Source organism: Protopterus annectens, chromosome 9.part0, assembly GCF_019279795.1.
Source record: "Protopterus annectens isolate FY-2018-M chromosome 9.part0, PAN1.0, whole genome shotgun sequence".
Lineage (NCBI taxonomy): Eukaryota > Metazoa > Chordata > Ceratodontiformes > Protopteridae > Protopterus > Protopterus annectens.
This window is the reverse complement of record NC_056743.1, coordinates 1140493400-1140514426: the sequence shown is the minus strand read 5'-3', so window position 1 is coordinate 1140514426 and position 21027 is coordinate 1140493400. Positions and strand designations below refer to the sequence as shown.

Below are 21027 nucleotides of genomic sequence, written 5' to 3'. Positions count from 1 at the left end.
GGGATTGTTTGACCTCAAAAAAAGTGAAGAAAGAGAGGAATGTGAAATTAAATTAAATGTAATTTTAATTAATTATGTTATAGAAACAGGGGGGCATATTTCATGCCCCCTTGGAGAAGAAGTCTTTGGGTGAGGCCTCTAGTGTTCCATGTTGGGCCTTGAAGTTTTCTTCCATTATCCTCCCATCTATAAGGTCTACTGAGGTTTCTGTTCCCTTGATCTCAAATCTTGGGTTGCGCTTGGGGGTGTATCGCATTTTTGGACTGAGTCGTTCACCACCTCTGGCAAGGCTGAATGGCTCTCACCGTCCTTCAGTTCGGCCAGTGAATAAGAGTAAGCAAGTTTTTTTCACCTTTAAGTAAGAAACTGGCCATAGATGATCCTTTCAGTGTTTTCAACGGTGTCAGATACATTCGATTTCTCCACTGTACTCAATCATTCAAATCTAATTGACTGATCAGGCGCTGTGGCGTCAAGGTCATTGAGATTGGAGTCCCAGGTAGGACACTGCTGGAGTTCTCATCTAGGATGCCAAACCAAGATAATATATGTTTCAATACTTCGAAGAATACTTAGCAAAGTAGCTGCTCTATGAGCAGTCGACTGTAGGGTCCCTCTGGGTCCCCATTCCCCATGGTGATGAGTACTGTTCTGGGTTCAGTGGAAGGCATATATATAACTTAGTGTTCCCTGGTTTTTTTTAGAAAGGTATCCTCATACTTTAGATTTTTGAGTGGTAGCAATTCTTGGCATCAGTGAATTGCCACCCTTTAGATTTTCTCTTCTGATTTCTGTGTCAGATGTTGACTGCAAGGTTTGTCAGCCATTGCCATCTCTGTGTATTGTCAACCTTTACCTATTTGTTTTTGCTTGCACTTCTTGCAACCAGAAAAAGCAGATGAGAAACTGCACTTGTGACATTCAGATACCTGCCACGTGTGGGCTCTTGTGAGTGGACATGGAGTCTTTTGACTCGCCCTGTGTCTTCTGTCATCACTAGTTCATTTCCCACTTTAAGTTGATGAGTTTTCAATGAGGTTTTGGGGAGTTTGATAATGTCAATGATTCTGACAGGTGGGAAGCAACTGCTTGGCCTAGGCTGTAGGCTGCTGGCCCTGGTGACTGCCTTCTTGTATGTTTCTGTTCCATGATCCCGTCCAAAAAGTTTGGTGACTGTTTGGCTCAAATCCAAGTCAAGTTGGGATATTCGATCTGCATTCCACAATGTCTCTTATTTATGAGATCCATGATGACCATTCCCTATGTCTTTGCTGCCAAAGGCTTGTCAAGCCTTTATTCCATGGAGGGGTACTGCGGGTGGTCAGGTGGAACCATCCGTGCTGTCCTCAAATTCCTCTGGGCACCCCCGGAGTGGAGACACATCGGGGTACAACTCCTGGGTGTGGGCTTTGTTGTCCTAGGTGGAATTCACATTAACCACGGGATCTAAGTATAGGTCATGGGACCATCAGGTCCCATCACTTGCTGTGGAGAGCCCTTGAGAGAGGGTTAGGTGGCACAGCTAGTTTGGGGGGGGTGCTGGGCAGTTCTAGATATTTCTCTTGGGGGGGAAGTTTGCACTAGACCCGTCAGTCAGTAATGTGGGCCATGTTGTTGGATCAGCAATTTTAGCAGATCATTTGGACTAATTCTGAGCATATCTGGTTTCCTACTCCCAGACATCTGGCATGTTTCAAATGAGCATATGATTCCTTTTCTATTTTTTAGCAATTTTCCTAGCTTTCTCTTTTTGGATGATTGGACTTCTTTTTTAGCTATTTTTTACTTCATGTGTGTCTTCTACCTTTAAGGATTTTGCTTCTATTGTGCTAGCTTTTAGTTTTTGTTGTTTGTTTTATGTTTTAGTTCAGTCCAACTCTAACTTAGCCTTTGTTTTTGCCTTTGGTGTTTTGTTTTTTTTGCTGCCTTTTGGAGAAGGCCAGTGCCTGGTGTTGGCATTTGGCAGTTGCTTGTTTTTTTGAGAGATGGTCATCCTTTTTCGTGCTGCAGGTGCTGGCCGGGGTCCTTCTTAGGAGTGAACACAGCTCTAAGGCTGAGTAGTTAGTCTCTTGAAGTTTTTTTACTGTGTCTTTTTATTTTATGTGGGGGTGGGATTTTGACCTCCAGGATGATCCCAGTGAGGGTATATCTCGGGGGTGAGGGGTGCTCAAACATGTTCATTGATACTGTGATGAGATCTATTCAGTGAGGGTATATAGTGGTGACTAGTTGTGTGTGTTCATGTTCATGATGATGCCCAAGGCAACTTTTGGGGTGTAGGTTATTTTTGGTAGTGTTCCATGGGTTATAGAGTTTATATTAGGATAGTTGAAGTCACTGAGTATGTTGGAGTATACGGAGTATCCCAGGAGTGTCCCAGGTTTTTGATGGTGTTGAAGAGTTTTTTCCAGTTGTGAGGTTCCTGTTGAACATGTGATGGTTCCTGTAACATGCTACAATGCTCAGAGGTTAATTGTGGATGGTGAGTTTTTATGGGTCGTTTGCCTTGGCTGCGTTGGTTGGGCCAAATGCTTGATGGATGCCTTTACTTGTACCTTATTGATATTATACCTGTTTGGTTTTGGGCAGATGATTATACGGTTTGGTTGAACCTGATAGTGATGGGGTGCAGGATGGGTGCTGTGGTCAGGCTCACAGCACAGACATCACTGTCGCTTCTGTACGATGACTTTCAATACTGAGAAGTGCAGAGAGTGCAGGTTTAGACATTGCATTGGCGTGCACCTTAGTTTTTTTTCTTTTTTGTTTTTCTTTTGTGGTAGGTTTAGAATTTGAGCTAATTTTTGAGCAAGGCACTATGGGGGTGGGAGCCCAACAAAAAATCCAAATCCGGTGGGAGGACAGGGTGCAAGCAGCCGCTGAGCAGCAGCGCGGCTTGTCCAGCATGTCATCACATGCATTGCATCCAGGAATCTGAACATTGAAAGTTTAAGCCAATTGTTAAAGCTGATCATCTTATCTTATATATTGCATATCTCATCTTGAAGGTAGGGAGTAGACTTTGCTCAAGGTCAGTCATACCTGCTTGGGCTAAGCATAATCAGACCCCTCTATGTCTCTTTTCATGTAGTCCAAGGGAGGCCTCCCCAGGGGGTTTATTACCAGTGTGGGTGTGCAATGATTGCAGATTTGACCTGCCTGTTGAGAGACTGAGTTGATGTGCAAGTGGCGGATTCTAGCTACCTCGGCCCGCAGCACAGGTTGCCTTTTTTTCCTTACTCAGTCTGGGAGCGTGGACGCCCAGTGTGTCTGACTATGAGTCACATGAATGACTAGTGTGTCTGGCATTGTGGCCTTGGCCTGGCTGTGACTGCTGACACTATGATCAGTGGTGGTCTGTGTGCAGGTGTTGTGTTCTGAGGTGGTAGTTGTTTGGGTGTCTGAAATTATTATTTAAATTCCTTATTCCTCAGCTCCTCACAACTTTAAAATATTATACTCTAGGTGATTTATAACCTAAGCTACCGAAGTCCCTTGAGAAATGACATTCCTGAATTCCTAGTCAATATCAACCTTATTCAGTTAGTCTATGATTCTACTCAGCCAAATCTCTGAACCAACAATCACTCCCTCCTAAATCTGCTTATCACTAACATCCCTCCCATCTTTCAGTATATATATTGTTCCACCCTCATTCAGTGACCACTCCTCAATAACTTACTAATTATCTACCAGTCAATAAAACCACTCCCAAATTAGTTACCTTCAGACCCAGATCAACCATAAATGCAAACAGCCTCTAAAACACCTATCACCTTTCAACTGTTCTCCCATTACCAACTTACAGAACTCTAACTCAGCTGCTACAGATCTTATACATACCCTCTTTCAACCTCAAAGCATATTCTTCCCTCTCATACAGTACCTTTTCAAATACAACAAACCTCCCTGGCTAATGACTGAACTGAAAGCTCTGTTCAAGATTAGGGGCATTGTATTGTCTTCATGGAGTCAAAACCTCCACAACATAAAATTGCACTGCCTTTATCTCTCTACGTAACCTAGCCAAACACACTATATGCAGGCACAAAATCAACTTATTTCAAAAACAAGTCACTTTCTCTGCTAGGCCAACCCAAACATTTCTGGCAGAAAATATATTTTCTCACATGCCAAATATCCACAGTTCCCACCTCCACTGCTATCACCATCCAGACCTCTCAAGGCCTACTCTCAGCCTCTGACTTTCTCAAGGAATTCAGCCACCTATTAGTACTGCAACCTCTACCTCTCCTCCCCAGCTCACCCAGACCCCATCCTTTTATCCCCCTTTTCTGTTTTAAGAAAATTACAAAGACCTTTACCTCCTACTAGAAAACATACTGATGTACCCCCTGGTGTAGACAACATACTCCCTTAGTTTATATCACCCTGCAAAGACTTCCTTAACACACACCTCTTATATTGTTAACCTTTTAAAGTCACAGACCTACTAATATGTGTAAATAAATACAAAAACACCTTCCACCCAAAGAACTGAATATGAAATTAATACTTATATATTCAATTCATTTTTTTTTAATTCACTAGTTGTATAGAATTTGTTAAGTCCTGGTCGATGCATCCATTCAAAGCTGTCAAATTATTCCTTTATATAGTAGTTTGCACTTCCAATCACCACCATAAATCATAAAATTAATTTTCTCCAGATCTGAAAACTGAAATTTAGTAGTTTAGTAGCCAACACCCTGTCCTAAGAGCAGACCCAGTGGTACATGATCTGGGCATTCAAGTTGTTAGCAATCTGAACTTCGACCACTACATGTCCACAGTGGTGATTAAGTCTTTCTGTGTGGCACATCTCATAATTAAAGGCATGGTATCCAGATCAAATTCCATTATATTTCCATTTTTCTTGGCCTTCATCAGACCAATAATTGAGTACAATACACCATTTTGCATGTACCTCAACAAACACTTGCAACAGTTGGAGAGGCCCAGAGGTTTCTCACCAAGAAAATACAGCGTATATAAAACAAATCCTACTTGGAAAGTTTGAAAGCCCTATCACTATATTCTGTCTCCTACAGGCTACTAAGGAGTGTTCTGTGTCTGGCTTACAGAGCAGTCTTTGACCTGATAGAAATGTTATACATTCATAAATCAAACTGCACAAAGGTCACACATTCTAGGATCTTAACCTAGCCTCTGACATGAACAAATCGTGCTGGAGAGATAGATACATCTCTCAGAGACTACCCATTTTCTGGAACAAGCTTCCCACTCACATGAGGCAGAACCACTCCCTAACCCTCTTCAAGCACAACCTAGATCAATGGATGGGTAATCGTAAATCCACTCTTGGGGTGGTGCTCATGCCCCTCATGGACAGAGGCAGTCAGTATTAATTACCATACTATAGGCTCATACTTCTGTGAACTTCACTCACCTAGCTATTGATAATTGAGAAACTATATATAAATCTGGCTAGGCTTGTAAAGGCTGTTGGGCCATGAGCCTAGTAACCCCCTATGAACCTACAAACCTATGAAATTGATGGCATAGGGCTGGGCAGATGTATTACAGGAAATGGGACTGTCAGGAAAAGTGTTTTTTGAATAAAAAAGTCATCTTCCTGTACTTATGCATACTGTAATTTTATTTTTTCTCTTTTTTTCTCCAGATAACCTGGATATGACAGAGCCTACAAGTGTGCCAGCTACCACTGAAAAGCCTGTCAACATCAGTGTGAAGTACACTGTGACAAATGCCGTGGCAAACAACTTTACTGATTCCATCACTATATCAGTACGAAAGGGATCTGTCCTGCTCAGGGTCATGGAGGAGGCACAAAGACAAGATCCAGAAAAGTTCAGGTAAGGAAAAAAATTTCCCAAAAAATTAAGAGGTGTTTCCTGGGAAATAAGCACTAGTATTGACAGGACTATACTACTTAACAGAAAATGTGTTGCTGATACACAAACCCTTCATACATTTACCATTAAGAAAGATTATCTTGATTTACTTTTCTCCTCTCGTGATAGTCTGTCTTACTGCCAGTATCAGTCCTATTCCCTGCACATTTTCACTGCATGATTTGCTTCCTTTAGTCGAAGATATTTTACTTTTAACGCACCACAGACACTGCATCCCCACTGGCATAGTTTCTAGGTTATTCAACCCTTTTGTCTATGGCAAATCAATCAATATTTATATCATCTAGTCAAGTAATAGCTCTGTACCATGGGATCCATTAATAACCATGATTTGGGGATATGATTGGCAATACGCACAATAAAGAAACATTTTACAATTATCCTTTGACAGTTACTTAGCATCTGCACTGCATGCTTAAGACATGCGTACATTTCTGAGCTCGATCTGCTTATTTTCCCAGTCCTTGCAAAGTACCTTTTTTGTGAACAGTTTTATGTATCAGATCATGCCCGTTCTTTTTTTGTTCAAAATGAAGTAAAATTACAAAAATTTAATAATGTATGATCTTAAAGCCAAATGTACAAATAATGGTTATAACATCACTGCACAGAAGCAAAAGACATATAAGTACATGAAACATTAATGTTTAATTAACTTTCATTTGCCATAGCAAAAACAAAGTAAAACTATTTATTTAAAAATATATGTTTGGGAAGACCAAATTGCCAATAATAGCAGTTCTATATGCAAAGCCGGGTTTTGTTATGGTGATGTCACACCCCAAAGGGTGTGTTTTAAACCCTGTGAACCACAGCCCTGTATTTACATTCTTCACTTTGGTACTGGCACTTTAAAAGATAGCAGCACCTGAGATGGCACGAGGTCATTCTCCAAGTTGGCCTGATAAGGAGGCCAAGATCATGGTCTGCCTCTTGTAGAACTCACAACTGGACAAGATTAAAAGACCTGTACACAGCACAGAGTGGGAAAAAAGGTTCATATTTGGTAAGAGTTGGGTGAACACCTTGACTGGGATCACCTGCTCTGTGCCCTAGGGCAACCTCAGTTATGATGACTTGCAAAGGTGAAGTCATGACCAGCTAGCAGAGTGAGTAGACCAGGTGCTGGTGAGAAGGCCAAAGTGCAACACTAAGTATTTTAACATTTTTGTCTTACATCTCACTACTGTGACCACTACAAGAGGACCTGGAGTCCATACATAGTGAAAAACTTTTAAAGCATGAATTACTGACAACATCTCTTTTATATTTATTGGCATATGTCCTGAGCAGCCCACAAGCCTTGTACTTGAACTTTTACAGACACTGCTCCTCAGACAAAATGTGAAGAATACATTTGGAAAGACTGGACCACGGCCTGAAGAGAGAAAGGCTGTCCTTTATTCAGAGGCAGTTGGTCCTTCCACCACTGCATTTTCTGTTTCACAAATCTCTATACAGGTACCTGGAAATCCAAGGGATGACAGTGCTAAGTCCAGCAACTCCTTTTAGATTCTTTTTTACTGCACTGTTTGTTATTATATGTAATAAGATGTATCTTTCAACATGTACTACTTTCATTATGGGTTTTTTATACTTACTATTTGAATTCACCATATAATTCATTGCATTCCCAGATATTTGACTTTTTATATTGCACTTGCACAAGATTCTATTGGTTTACTTCACCAGTTTGGTTCAGACTGTATCAGACCTCACAGGAAGTTTCAGTTAGAAGTTTCAGTGTATTTATTTATTTTACATTTGTTGACTGGGAGTGTCTGATTGAGCAAAAGCCCTTTTTCAGTGGAGGCCCGGGGAGAAAAGCTCCAGACAAATAATATAGGACAATTTAACAATAGTAATTAGACATTCAGTATTAGAGAAAAAGAATAAGCCAATAATTATTTAGGTATGTAATCATCTTTACAATAATTATCAAGTTATATAATATGTAAGCAAGCAAGGATAACCAACAATTTAAGCATGTGATGTAAGAATTAGTGGTTTGAACAGGAATATGCTAATTAGAAGTTGCTGTTTTTAATTAGGCAGCATACAGCTTAGTAAAGGGGTTAGACTGATAGTGAAGGAAGTAGGTTGAGTAAGGATCTACATTGGTTACTTTGAAACTTAGAAGGGAGGATTTTGGTCAGGGAGCGTGTGAGCAGAGGCAGGTCCAGTGTTTTTTAAAGTAATCTTTTGTGGCTATTTTAAATTGTTTGAGGTTTGTCAGATTTCTTATTTCTAGAGGGAGTTTGTTCTATGCAGTAGAGGGGTGGTAACTACATAAGTTGCTGCCAGTTTTGGTTTCTGGTTTGTGAACCTTTAGTAAGTCTTGGGTTCATCATTTATGTAAATTTATTTTATCTTACTGGTAGTTTTCAATGTCACATGGCAGTCTTTTTAGATACTTAAAGTGAGCATTTTTAACTAATATTGGTTCTAAAGAAATCCCATTACTGTTTATTGGGATGAAAGCACTAAACCAATATTTTTTTATTTTATTTCAAATAAAGTAAAGCCATTGCTGCAACTCCAGCCTTGCTCTTCCAACACTCAGCAGCCTGTTTTTTATACTATAGTAGCTTTTCATAGAAGGTACTGTAGATGTGAACTAAACATTCAAATTGGTTTAAAGGCAATGTGCTCATTTGTTCCAACTATACTACTTGAGATTCTCTTGCATTTTCTGATTTTTTTTATAGAGTTGCATAATCACACTATCAGTTTGTGGTGTCTCTGAATTATTCTCAAAACCCATTTGTCTGAGATTATTTCATATCCAGGCTGCAGGGTTTAGAGGGAGTCTGGGTTTGTCTGAGATTATTTCATATCCAGGCTGCAGGGTTTAGAGGGCGTCTAGGTAAGGAGGAAGAAAAGAAACAGCAGAAGGGTGGTTAGTGGAGCTCTGTAACTCAGAATAGTCATTTGTTTGCATGAAGTTGTTGATCCTTTTTTGGAATAACCGTCTTGTTTATTTTCTAAAAAATACCCTCCTGGCTTTTCCTTTTGGGTCCTTAACTTTGTTTAGCTGGGATTTTTGGTTTGTTCTGCCCTTTGGAAGACTACACCTTGTTTGGGGAGAACTTGTGTGCATGAAACATCCTTGATAACGCAAACATTAATTTGCCTCTATCATCACACTATTTGAGAATCTGTATAACAGAAGCCTCAAATACCAACTGAGAACTTAAAGATGCATTCAAAATTTCAGCTTTTAAATCATCAGAGAAGTTATGATCATATAACCAAGCATACTGTTCTAAAACAACAAAAGAAGCATCATTTCCCAAGGCGATATCTCTACATTTAAATACATCTCCCAAAGCATGTTTCAGAACCTGAGTCCAATGAGAAACAGTTTTACTCATATAAGACTTGCTCTGCCAGAAAGGATGCAGCACAATCATACAAACTGTATGCACACTGTAAAATAAATTTCCACATATAGCCTTGATTATTTAACATGCTAAAGGCTAGATTGCTAGAAATAGACATTCTTTGACACAAAGTTCTAACCATTTTCCTCTTTTACATAATTTGCCCTTTTCCCCACTATTGTGCAATCCCAGAGTTGGTATATTTAGTTGGGGGATGAGTTTGACATACTGCAGTGCATTTCTATGCTGAATGTTGACCAAGTGCATATGTTCCCTGATAAAAAATTCAGTAGCGTGATCATGTGGTGTATTCAAAGTTCGGTATTATTGTCTCAGTAAATTCAGTTTTGGGTAAGTGGTCTTTCAATTAATAGAAGTAGACCCTGGATAATGTTTCACAATAAGCACTTAAAGTTTCTAATAATAAGTATGTCCCCACACAACTCAATTCTGCTAAACTGTGTTATTATCACAAGAAAACAAATTGAAATGTATTCAGAATTGCTTTACAAATGACAAATTTTAAAGAATGTCCAGTACACAAACTCCAAACACCAAAGCAATCAAGGAGCTAAACCAGTGTTAAACATTTACTTCACAGACTTTAACAACATTAAACTTCCATAAAATAACATTTAATAACAACTTAAACTATAATTTAAAGTATATTTTTTTGTCAGAGAGAGTAAAATGTCTACATTCCATTCAAATAACTTCATGCACAGTACAACCATGAACCAAAGTTAAAAACACACAATGCAGAATCAGACATACAGTTTGTTTGTCTTTTCAGCTTTTTCCCGGTTAGGGGTCACCACAGCGGAACTCCGGTCCGCTAATGATTGGCAGTAGATTTTTTTATGGTGCCGAGTTGCCAGCCCAACGCCCAACCTTCAGGGAAGGCACTTCCATTCACGCATGTCTTTTGGAGGCCACTCGACCATGGTAAGGACATGCAGACTCCACACAGAAGGCACTCCAGCTGAGAATCGAACATGAGAACCTCTTGCTGTGAGGCAACAACACTACCGCTGTACCACCATGGCGAATCAGGCATACAGTAAATAGTGTATAAATGCTGAAAATAAATAAGTTCTGCAAATTTTCCTGTCTAAAGATGAAAATAAGCAGAGTCACGACAGTAAAGATAGGCCTGTAGTACTTCTGACAGAAATACTGAAATTTTCCTCAGAAACTGTAAAATCAAATATTACTGTAAACACTGACTGAAACAAAATATTAATATAAATATTTTAAAATAAACATAAAAATAGAAAGAGAATAATAGATATAATAATAAAATGAAAGGAAATGGGTCTATAATGGGGCTTATCTGAGCAGTTAGCTGGAAATATCAGCAATGGATCCTTTGAAAATTCAGAGGACTTTCTTCTTTGGATGGCAGAAAAAGACTGAACACTTACTTCCTGTAACAGTTAAAGGCTTATCTGTTAGGATGTGCTCAGCCAATCAGCTGTCAGAGAGAGAGGAGTCTAAACTTTTGAAAAATAGCCATTACTGTGTTACCTTGGTAGAAAACCCAAAATGCCACTCAAGCAGTGGAAATGATGAACATCGTCTGTGCTTTACTGATTAATAAATGTAATCATGTAAGAAAGGTTTGACCGCATATATGTGATAGATAAGCAACCATCCTCATTGTCTTCTATATGTAGTAGAAGAAGAGATCTTATACAACAAGGATCAGGAGAAAAATGCCTTAAAAATCTGACCAAGGTTGCTTGTGAGTATGCAAATATGAATAGGAATTTTGTAAGCATAATTCCTAAAGAAATTCATACATAAGTAATAAATGAAGTAATGTGCTTTCAGTAAGCAACTGCAACACAATCAATATCAACCAGAAATGTCCAGTGTGTTCCCATTTCTTATGTTACACCTTCTTATCTCCTTAGGATCAGTAGACTGCAAATGTAAAAAATCACCACCACTTGATATCATTATATTGATTGTTCACAGGTATCCGGTATCATTTCCCAGAATATGTTTGTCTGAATAAAGATTTAATAAAAATAATAAATCACTGTTAAAAAATTCTATCCTGATGTATTACATTACCAGTGAATTTATTGTCTCTACTTCTTGTATGTCTCTCTACCCTCCATATCTCTTTTTCTTATTTTAATTATGCACTGTTTTGGCTTTTTTTTTCTTTTTCTCCCTTTATGTTCATTTTTCTGTAGGTGCTGAATCCCTATAAGTAGCCCAGTCATGTTCCTTCCAGGTCAGGGAGCATTCACCCTCTGTTCATCCAGGGTCATTCTCAAAGAGTTGGGGTTGTACATCTCACAGACCATGGGCTTAGGGACTTGGTAGAGGATATGGTGGAGCAGGTAGTTGAGAGACATCTTTGGCCAGTCTAGGATGCTCTTCAGCAGCTTTAAGACTCACTGCCCTAGTCAGGGTGACCACGAATGGCCTCTACCCCCTCAATGTCAGGGTCCTCTACTGCAACACCATCAAGCAGCGGAAACACTTGGGGCACTGTGGACTGGTTGTCCTTCTGTTACAACTTCTTCTTCACCTCCCACCCTCTTTCCTTAAACCTCTATCCTACAATCTGTAACCCACTTGCTACCAGACTACCCTCTTACATAAAAACAGTTGAAAATTAGGGGGTCTATTTCCTGTCAAAAACATAGTACCCCTCCTTTCCCACCCCCTGTAGCACAATCCTCTTGATATGTTCTTTATGTGTTTCTCTCTTTGTTGCATCTTCCTTTTTTCAGTCTTTCCTATCTTCCCCTTTCCACTTTTGTAAAGGCATAATCAGGGTGTCCACATAAGGATATCCCTATAGAAAATATCGAAAACCTCTTTATGTGTATTTAAAAGTTAATATAATTAGCTGCACTGCACACCTCTTTCCTTAAATATGTATGTGCTCATAGCCGTGTTCATCCATATCTCACAAACACTTCTGAAATTATATGAACACTTCAGTTTTTATGTAGTACTTTACACATATTTAAGGATTAACTTCAGCAAATTTACGCATTTCAACAAAGTGGGTGTTTTTTACCAGAAGCTTTTGTATTTACTTAGTCTGTGAGAATAACCTGTGATTAGTGTATTTGCATATAGGAGTAAGCTGCATTCTTCATGAATAACTGCTATGAAAAGTTGTACCTTTGGACCATGAATACCAGCCCTTGTCTCAGGATAAGACTATCTGAGACAAGTACTGAACGTCTTCTCACTGCATATCTGATAAAAAAGGGTTATGTCCAGCTAGAATTTTCCAGTAAACAAAACTAAAAATCAAACGAGCAAATTTCTCCTTTTTGACTCGGGAATTTTGTGAAATGTTTCATGCATGATTGCGCCTCCTCCCTCTACACATATGCACAAACACATACAGAATCATCTCAACTTCAGACAAGTCAGGCAAAAAAAATGGTCACTGCCAGTCGTAAAAATTCCACTTAAACACTCAAAGATGACCAATTTGCATCTCATGATAATAGCAAAATCCAACTTTAATACAAAATTGCTGATAAAGACAAATGTATCAAGCCATTTAAGATCTTTTGTCCCCTGCACATCCAGGACTTTGTCAGAATCATGCTTGATTGTTACATTCTTTCATTAAGAAGCATTCTATCCATGCCCTAAAACAGATACCATTGACATTTTAAAGTCACAGACCTACCAATATGTGTAAATAAATACAAAAACACCGTATACCCAAAGAGCTAAATATGAAATTAATACTTACATATGCAGTGCATGTTTTTTTAATTCACTAATTATATAGAAATAAGTCCTGGTGGAAGTTGATGCGTCCATTCAAAGCTGTCAAATCATTTCATTATGTAATAGTTTGCCCTTCTGATCACACCATAAATCATAAAATTAATTTTCTCCAGATCTGAAAACTGAAATTTAGTAAAATTATCACATACTAAAGAATGCCTAGCCAGTGCACTTCTTTCATCTTTTCTACAGATACTATAATTGTGTTGATAAAATCTTCTGTTCAAAGCTTTGCCAGTTTTTCCTCTGTAAAAGCCATGCAAGAATAGCATCTAGATAAATACATATCTTATCCGATTTACAATTGTATCTACCAGGCTTCTTCCATTTATTTATCATATTCAACACTCCACCATCTTCATCGGTGTCAATAATTAAACACTGTTTAAAGTTACCACAACTAAATGTACTGTTTGACATTTGTTTACTATGTTTTATGGGCCTTTCCAAAATTCTTTTAATATTTCTCCTATTTTTATAAGCAAACTTGGGAGATTCTAAAAACTTAACAGATGAAACACCAATACCTTCTAAAATGTTCCAATTTTTACATACTATTTTTTGATGTCTTTAGTGTCTAAAGAATAGTGCAAAACCATGTGTTTGAAAAGTCTGTTTGGTGCATCTGACAGTTCATCAGGACCTATAAATGTATGCTTATTCATTATATGTTTCAGGCCCATGTAGGTCCATATCTTCCTTTTCTCAGTTGGGGTACTTTGTCAATATCATCATCTACTAAATCCTCAGAGTAACACCTCTAACAAAACATAACCTTTAATTTTCCTAGTTCATCTTTGCACCAATCAACCTCATTATTAATCTGGAGATTCTATAACAGCTAAATAGAAAAGTCTACCTTATGTACACTGGTAAATTTAGGAATAAACCACTCTGATGGAACTCCTATATAAATAAAGGAGCAAATAATGAAAAGTTACAAGAACTTCTCATCCTCCAACCTCAAGACCACAGTGAAACATGCCAGCAAGTATGTTAAGAACACTTAGAAAATGTAAAGCAGAATACGAACTTAAGGTTGCCATAGATATCAATGGAAACTGCAAATATTGACTATGTCAGAAAATTAAGGAATAACGTCCAGCAATGCACTGAGCTCATCCATAATAATATCACAGACTCTTATCCTAAGATTATAACCAATACATCAGTAGACAAATTTAGTGTAAACTTTACTCCACCTAGTCACATTGCTGCCTCCACTATCCCTGAAAATTTCCTTTTTTATAAATTCATAGGTTTTTACTAGGCTAATGACCACTTTATAAACTTAGCCATGCCATGCATAGCAACCCAATCCCCCCCAAGTACCTTGGTGTCTATTAGGATGGGTTATGTTAGTAAGGAGGTAACTAAGGGATTTGTGGGGGGAATGTTAATTAGAGAATATTTTCCTTACTGACAGCCTCTGTCTATCACAGACATGGAAGCCAGGCGAGGGGTGAATTTGTGATTTCCTAGCCAATGGTCAAGGTTTCATTTGAATAGGGTCAGGAATGAACTCTACTTCACGTGGATGGGAAGCCTACTCCATGACATAGTGGCCCATTTGACTCACATACTTGTATCTCCAGCATGTTATATTTATGTCACAAATAAAGTTCAAATCCTTGGCTCTATGTTTCTAGTATTGTTTGTTTTGTAGATGTGCAAAAGATCCTTCAGGACTGGATCTGAGGATGTCTTATAAGATAAGCATAGATTGCATCTCAACAGCTATAGGATAGTGAGTACAGAGACAGGGCCTGTAGGCAATCAGTGTAGGGCATGGTATTCATGTGAGGAACCTTTGTGGGCCTTCCAACCTTTGCAAGTGTCTGCTTAGGTATATGCCAAAGGGGGAATTCTACTCAATTATGGGTCTGATGAGAGCTGAGTAGAGTGTTACTGTAACTTCCTTGGACTTGGATGCCATACCCTTACCTATAAGTTAGGCAGCATACAAAGATTTTCTTACAATCTTTGCTATGTGATGGTTGAAGGCCAGATTACTGTCTACATATTTTCCCAGATCCCTAACTACCAAGTTAACACATAGGGGTGGTTTATCAATGAAGTCAGTAAATTGAGTGGACAATTTCCCAAAGGGAATTATAATGCAATTCTTGGGATTGAGTTTTAGATTGTGGTTTTGGCACCAGTCATTTGTCTGTGTTAGACCCTCATGCAAGATGTTGGTATCACAGGGGAAATATATGATAGCTCCCAGTTTACATCCATTTGCAATCTTAGTGAGCCAAATGCCTTTAGCATTAACCTTGACTTCTGAGAAGTAGATACCAAACAGGAGTGAGCCCAGCATAGAGCCCTGAGGTACTCTGCTATTGACCAATCTCTTGGTGGAGGTGGTCTCACCAGTACTGACTTCTTGGGTCCTATCTTTGAGCCAGACACCAATCCAGTGAGTTGTGTAGATATTTATGCCTATTTCAGAGTGTTTGTCAATAATGTCTGAGTGCGGTATTGTATCGAATGCCTTGGCCAGGTCACAGTATGCGGTATTCACTGTTTTACTCTCATCAGTTGCCTAGGTGACCTTCTCAAATAAATCATCTAGGTTAAGTAGGCATAAACTTCCTCTTAACAAAACCACACTTGGATTGGTCCAGTGTCTGTAGGTTGCCAATGTCCTTGTTCATCATTCCGTGATAATTCATTCCATGGCTTTGCATATTAGACTTGTCTGATGGGTCTGTAGTTCTCGGGGTCAGTTGATGGTCCACCCTTATGAAGAGAGATGACCGTTGCAGTCTTCCACTTATTTGGTACATAACCTGTTTTAAGGCTGTGGTTGAAGACTGCCTCAATTAGTCCTGATAGGTTTTGCCTTACACTATTCAGGCGGTAACCAGCGATATTGTCAGGGCCCATTGAGGCAGCATTTTTGGCCTTAGCAAGTGCTGCCAGAATTTAATCCCTGCTAATAGCTGTGGGGAGTATGCCAGAAGGTAGTTCACAGGGGGTAGCTGGGGGGGGGGGGTAAGGGTGAAGTTAGAGCTGAACTGATCAGCCAGTAGATTCTCTGTGTCTCCCTGATCAGTGAATAGTGCTGTTAACCACCAGTTCAGCACACTGCTGTGTGTTACCTTTAAAGTTTTGACATAGCTAAAGAAGGGCTTGTGGTTGTCCTCAGCCTGAGAAGCTATCCTGACCTTAAAGTTGGTCTTGTCAGACTTAATTAGACCTCCTAGTTTTTCTGTTCAGTTGAATCAGAGAGATATATATTTTTTTTTGTTATTGGAGTTGCTCTTTCTGGTATCGGCAGTAACTTTTTTTTTTTTTTTTTTTTTTTTTATATGCCTGTTGCGATGAGAATTCCACTAAGTGTGCCTAGTTGTTTTTGGATTACTTCTGGTAGGTATGACATCCTCTGTGCTGCCACGTACATGTTTGTACAGGGTTTCTCTAAATAATTCTACATAAAGTAGCTGGGGTCTCAGGGTTAGTGGGAGACTTGATTTTGACAAACTGTCACTTAATAGGATGTAGTTTGCTTTGAATAGTTCCTAACTGTTACAGGTTTAGTTGGGTTTTCCAAGCTGATTTTTATTTTGAAAGAGACAGTTTTGTGATCCACTAAGGAGAATGTGACATGTCTGGGGTGAAATGCTCCCCCCATGTTGGTTAGTACTATTTCCAGTATATTTGTTCATCTAGTTGGAGTGCGCACTATCTGGTCCAGGGTGTTTGAGTTAATAAAGTCCAGGAAGTGTTGTATCTGTAAGTTTGAGGCAGTGTATGTTTCTCAGTCATAGAAGGGTAGTTAAAAATCACCCATGAATAGGGTATTTGGTTGGATGGTGAATGCATATAATAGGTCTAAGTAAGAGTTGCAAGACTCTTGGAGCATAGATGGTGTCCTACAGCCAGATAGGATATGGTAAGGGACCTTATCTAAGGTGATTTGCACATAGATGAACTCCATGGAATCATTCATTTTGACTACCCTGGAGGTATATTTGTTACTAACATAGATCAAGACACCACCATCTTTAGTCCCTTTTTGTGTTGTTGTTGGCCTAGATATGTGAAAGGTACTGTAACCTTACACTGACAGAGTACTTTGTAAGACTTTAAACAAAGTCTCAGTAATGTTACAGCTGTCTACATTCTCCACAGTGAGGAGGGCTTGTAGTGTGTGGAGTTTTTTGCTTAGGCCCTGAGCATTCAGCAGTAACCTGAGTCTTGTTTGCTAATTTGGTAGTTTTGTCATTTTTGGCATTGCATAAAAATGTATAAGGGAGTGGATAAAGTTTTAGCCAAAATGCAAAAGCCTAGGGGAACACATGCAGACCATCCTTGGTAAAACAATGTGATCTGCTAACTGCCTTTCATACTGACAGATATTTAATCCCCCTAGAGTGACATCTGACCTAAGCTAATTATTAAAATCAATCATTTTTATTCATATTGTGGCATCATCCTTGGTGAAGGTAGAATGCCTCTCAATGTAAGGCTCATAAATATCTTTGACACATATTCAGAGAGATCTATACTGTCTATTTTCATATATTCAGGTGAGGTATGTCTTAGCTCATTTAAACCCAAATGGACAATGATAAAATTATATTGATACCTGGGGTGCAGTGACTTGAGTATGTATGGTATTGTGGAGCCTGACTCCAGATAGGCAACTAACAGTCTTCTCCTTATCTAACCAGTTGAGTGGAGCATCTGTGTGTCATACAATGGAATTCCTGATGACAAGAGTATTAGATAAAGTTCCTGCTTGCTTTATGGGCTTTGCCCTTTGGGGACCAATGAGTGGACGCTTATGAGTGGTGCTTGATGTTGCTTTTGGTGTGTACTTTAATGATTGCTGAGGAAACATATTGCCGTTAGATAGCTTAGGAGGTCTTTGAGGTTTGGGAAGGTTTCTTTTAAGTGTCTCAGTGTAAGAAAACCTATGTGTATATGATGAATGACATGTGTGAGGATGCATTTGTCTTCTTCACAACCTAATTTGTAAGGGAGATTTTTGCCTCCAAGGAAGTTGTGAATTTACATCTCATGCATACTGTCTCAGTTTCTTTAAGGATTAACTAATTTCTTGTCTGAGAACATGAGACAATTGTCACATAGTCTCATTATGCCCAAATCTACCAAGCTGGCAACAGGGGCATTTGGAAATTGCATATCTGTGTTGTCCGGTCTTTTATTAGGATGGGCTAATGTGGTTTAAGGATTGGGTTTTAACAGGGGTCTCCTGGAGTGGTGGGTGGACAAAGTATATAAATACCTTATACAACAGATGATAGCAATGACAAAAGGGAGGAAGGGACTTGGAAGTCAAATTACCATAAGAAGAAGAAGTGAGAAGCATAGCCTTTTAAAACCACAAAAGAAAAAGGGTGGGAGAGTTGGGGAAAAATTCAAGCTGTAAGAAGCAGTTCTTCATTTTCTGTTGTGAAAATAATCAGAAGCTAGAGTTCTTTGTTTAAATATGTAAGCAGAAGGTAGTCCCATCCCAATCAAGCCTTAATGTCCACATTAAATTTCAGGCACAGCGATATTTAGCATTAATGAACTAACAATAATCCAATCAGTAAGCAGATAGATAAAAAAATTTTCAAAGCCCCCAATCATGAAAGTACAATTTCCCTCTCACTGAAACTGTCTTTGACCCAGAGGTCTATTAGTTACTTTAAACAAGGCAGATTAATCTAAAGAAATAAAATATTTACTAGCAAAAAAGTCAAATAATTTACTTACAACAAGCCAGAGATTAACCAAACACAAAACAGCTTTCTGCTGTGGAAATAATCAGAAGCTAGAAATTGCTCACATACTAATCAAGCCTTTATGGCCACATTAAACTCCAGGAAAAGTGATATATAGCTTTAAGGAATCAACAATAATTCAGTAAGAAAGCAGATTAGTAAAACACTTCTAACTAGGCTCCTAATCATAAAGTTAGAGTTTCCCTCTCACTGAAACTGTCTTTGACCCAGACACCTATTCCAAGATGATTTCCTCTGAAATCACCTTAGAATACATCTTAGAATACCTTTCAAAGGCTAAAACCAATACTTTCATGGGACCAGAAAACACAGCATTTTCATCAGTGTCAAGTAAGTATTACCTGAATCTCTACTGTTCAACCTCTGCCTGTCTTTAAGAGTTTGTGTCTGATGTCTGTAGAAAAGCCATTATGACTCTTCTACACAAGGGTGATCCCACTACAGACCCAGGTAATTATAGGCCCACCAGTCTAAACTGCTTTATATGCAAAGCCATAAAACCATTCTTGCAGACATAATAAACCTGACTGAACTAGACCCCACTCAGTTATAGAGGCTTTGTGAAGTAGTCATTTTCTGTACACTGCTTACTGTGACCTACTCAAAGCTTTTGATACTATTCCCCATACTGGAGTCATTGAAAAATTAGACAAAGTTAATATAAACCTGTACATTATCCAACGTATTGCAAAAAGGCTACCCAACAGATGCTAGGTTGTAAACGTTGCAGACACTCTTTCTGAATGTAAAACTGTAATGAGTTGAGAACCACTGTGATTCGCACTAGACCCTTTCCTGCTTAGCATTTTTTTTATATAGACCAATATCCCAGATGTTTAGTTGATCAAGTCTGATGATACATTCACGCTGGGTACTGTTATCTACTCATCCATTGATATTAAACAGCTTCAGCTAGCATTGGGATATACACAATCCTTGTGTATTAAAAATGGTCTAAAGTTAAATGCAAAAAATGAAGCCTAGTAGTATTAGTAGTAGTAGTATTAGGCAAAAAGAGCTGCTCACACCTCATATGTAGTAAATAGTACTGGTCTTCAGACAATCATGGTCATAAGAGGATTCACTACTGAATCCCGAAAGTACACAATCCCGAAGCCCAAAATACCAAGACAATAATCCCTAAACCCCACATTACCGAAATGTTAAAAGAACGAAATTCAAAATCGCGAAAGTACTACATACATACAGCACACACACAAACATATACACAGCTTCCCCCCATAACCAAACAAACCACCCTACACTAAAGATAAGCAGGGGGGCTTCATCCCCCCTCCACCCCCACCCCCCCACTTTAATATTCTAACTCCAAGATCGCACAAACATACACATAAGGCAAACTCACACTCACACATTACAGCCCCTCACACACACACACACACACACACACACACACACACACACACACACACACACACACACACACCACAGTCACAACACACACTTACACACATTAAAGCCCCTCACAAACACACTTACACACACATACTTACCTAAACCGCAACACCAGAAGCGCTAACTCAAAATCCCTTAACATCGGGATTTTGAATTTCGCGCTTCTGGTCTTTCGGTAATGTGGGATTTTGGCTACATGGTCTCGAGCTTTTGAAATTCGAGATTTCAAAAGTTCGAGATTTAGTAGTGTTCCCCATAAGAGACATACTTACTTACGTGAACATCTTTCTGTCTCATTTGATCATGCTTTTTAACCATACTCAGGAAATCCTACTACCTGGCCCAGTTAATTACCAAAAGAAAGTCTTTAAGTGCCAAAGAAGTCATTCTACCCCTGTATTCTTTTCTTATCAGGCCCATTACTGAATACAGTGCTCCCTCTGGTATTTATAAATGCAAGCATGTTATTTAACTGGAAGGGTCCAAGAGCTTTTCAACCAAGAAAACTTAAGGTCTTGAATCTTTCAGCTCTTGCAATATACTAGCATGACTCTCCTTATACTTACCCTCAATAGCCTACCAATTGCTCTGAGGTGGCCTGGGTCTAATTTTTCAAGCCATGAAAGATCCAGTCCTATATGACCTCATATTTCATTGCAAAACCAGTGCCTCTACAAACACTTGCACTGGAGACATAAAGCTACAGCAAAACTTTAACAAGACTTGCTGGAGGGATAGGTTATTAATGCAGTGAATTCCTAGTCTATGGAATATGTTGCTACTACCATGCCT

The 21027-nt window shown here is 38.9% G+C and overlaps 1 protein-coding gene across 1 annotated transcript in view; it reads left to right on the top strand.

Moving 5' to 3' along the window:
- Window positions 1-21027, top strand: part of LOC122811874 (cobalamin binding intrinsic factor-like) — a 206904-nt gene that overhangs the window by 107751 nt on the left and 78126 nt on the right. Inside the window, exon 7 of the mRNA XM_044084009.1 lies at window positions 5645-5837. Within this exon, the coding sequence (XP_043939944.1) occupies window positions 5645-5837 (193 nt within the window). The remainder of the gene's footprint in view (window positions 1-5644; window positions 5838-21027) is intronic.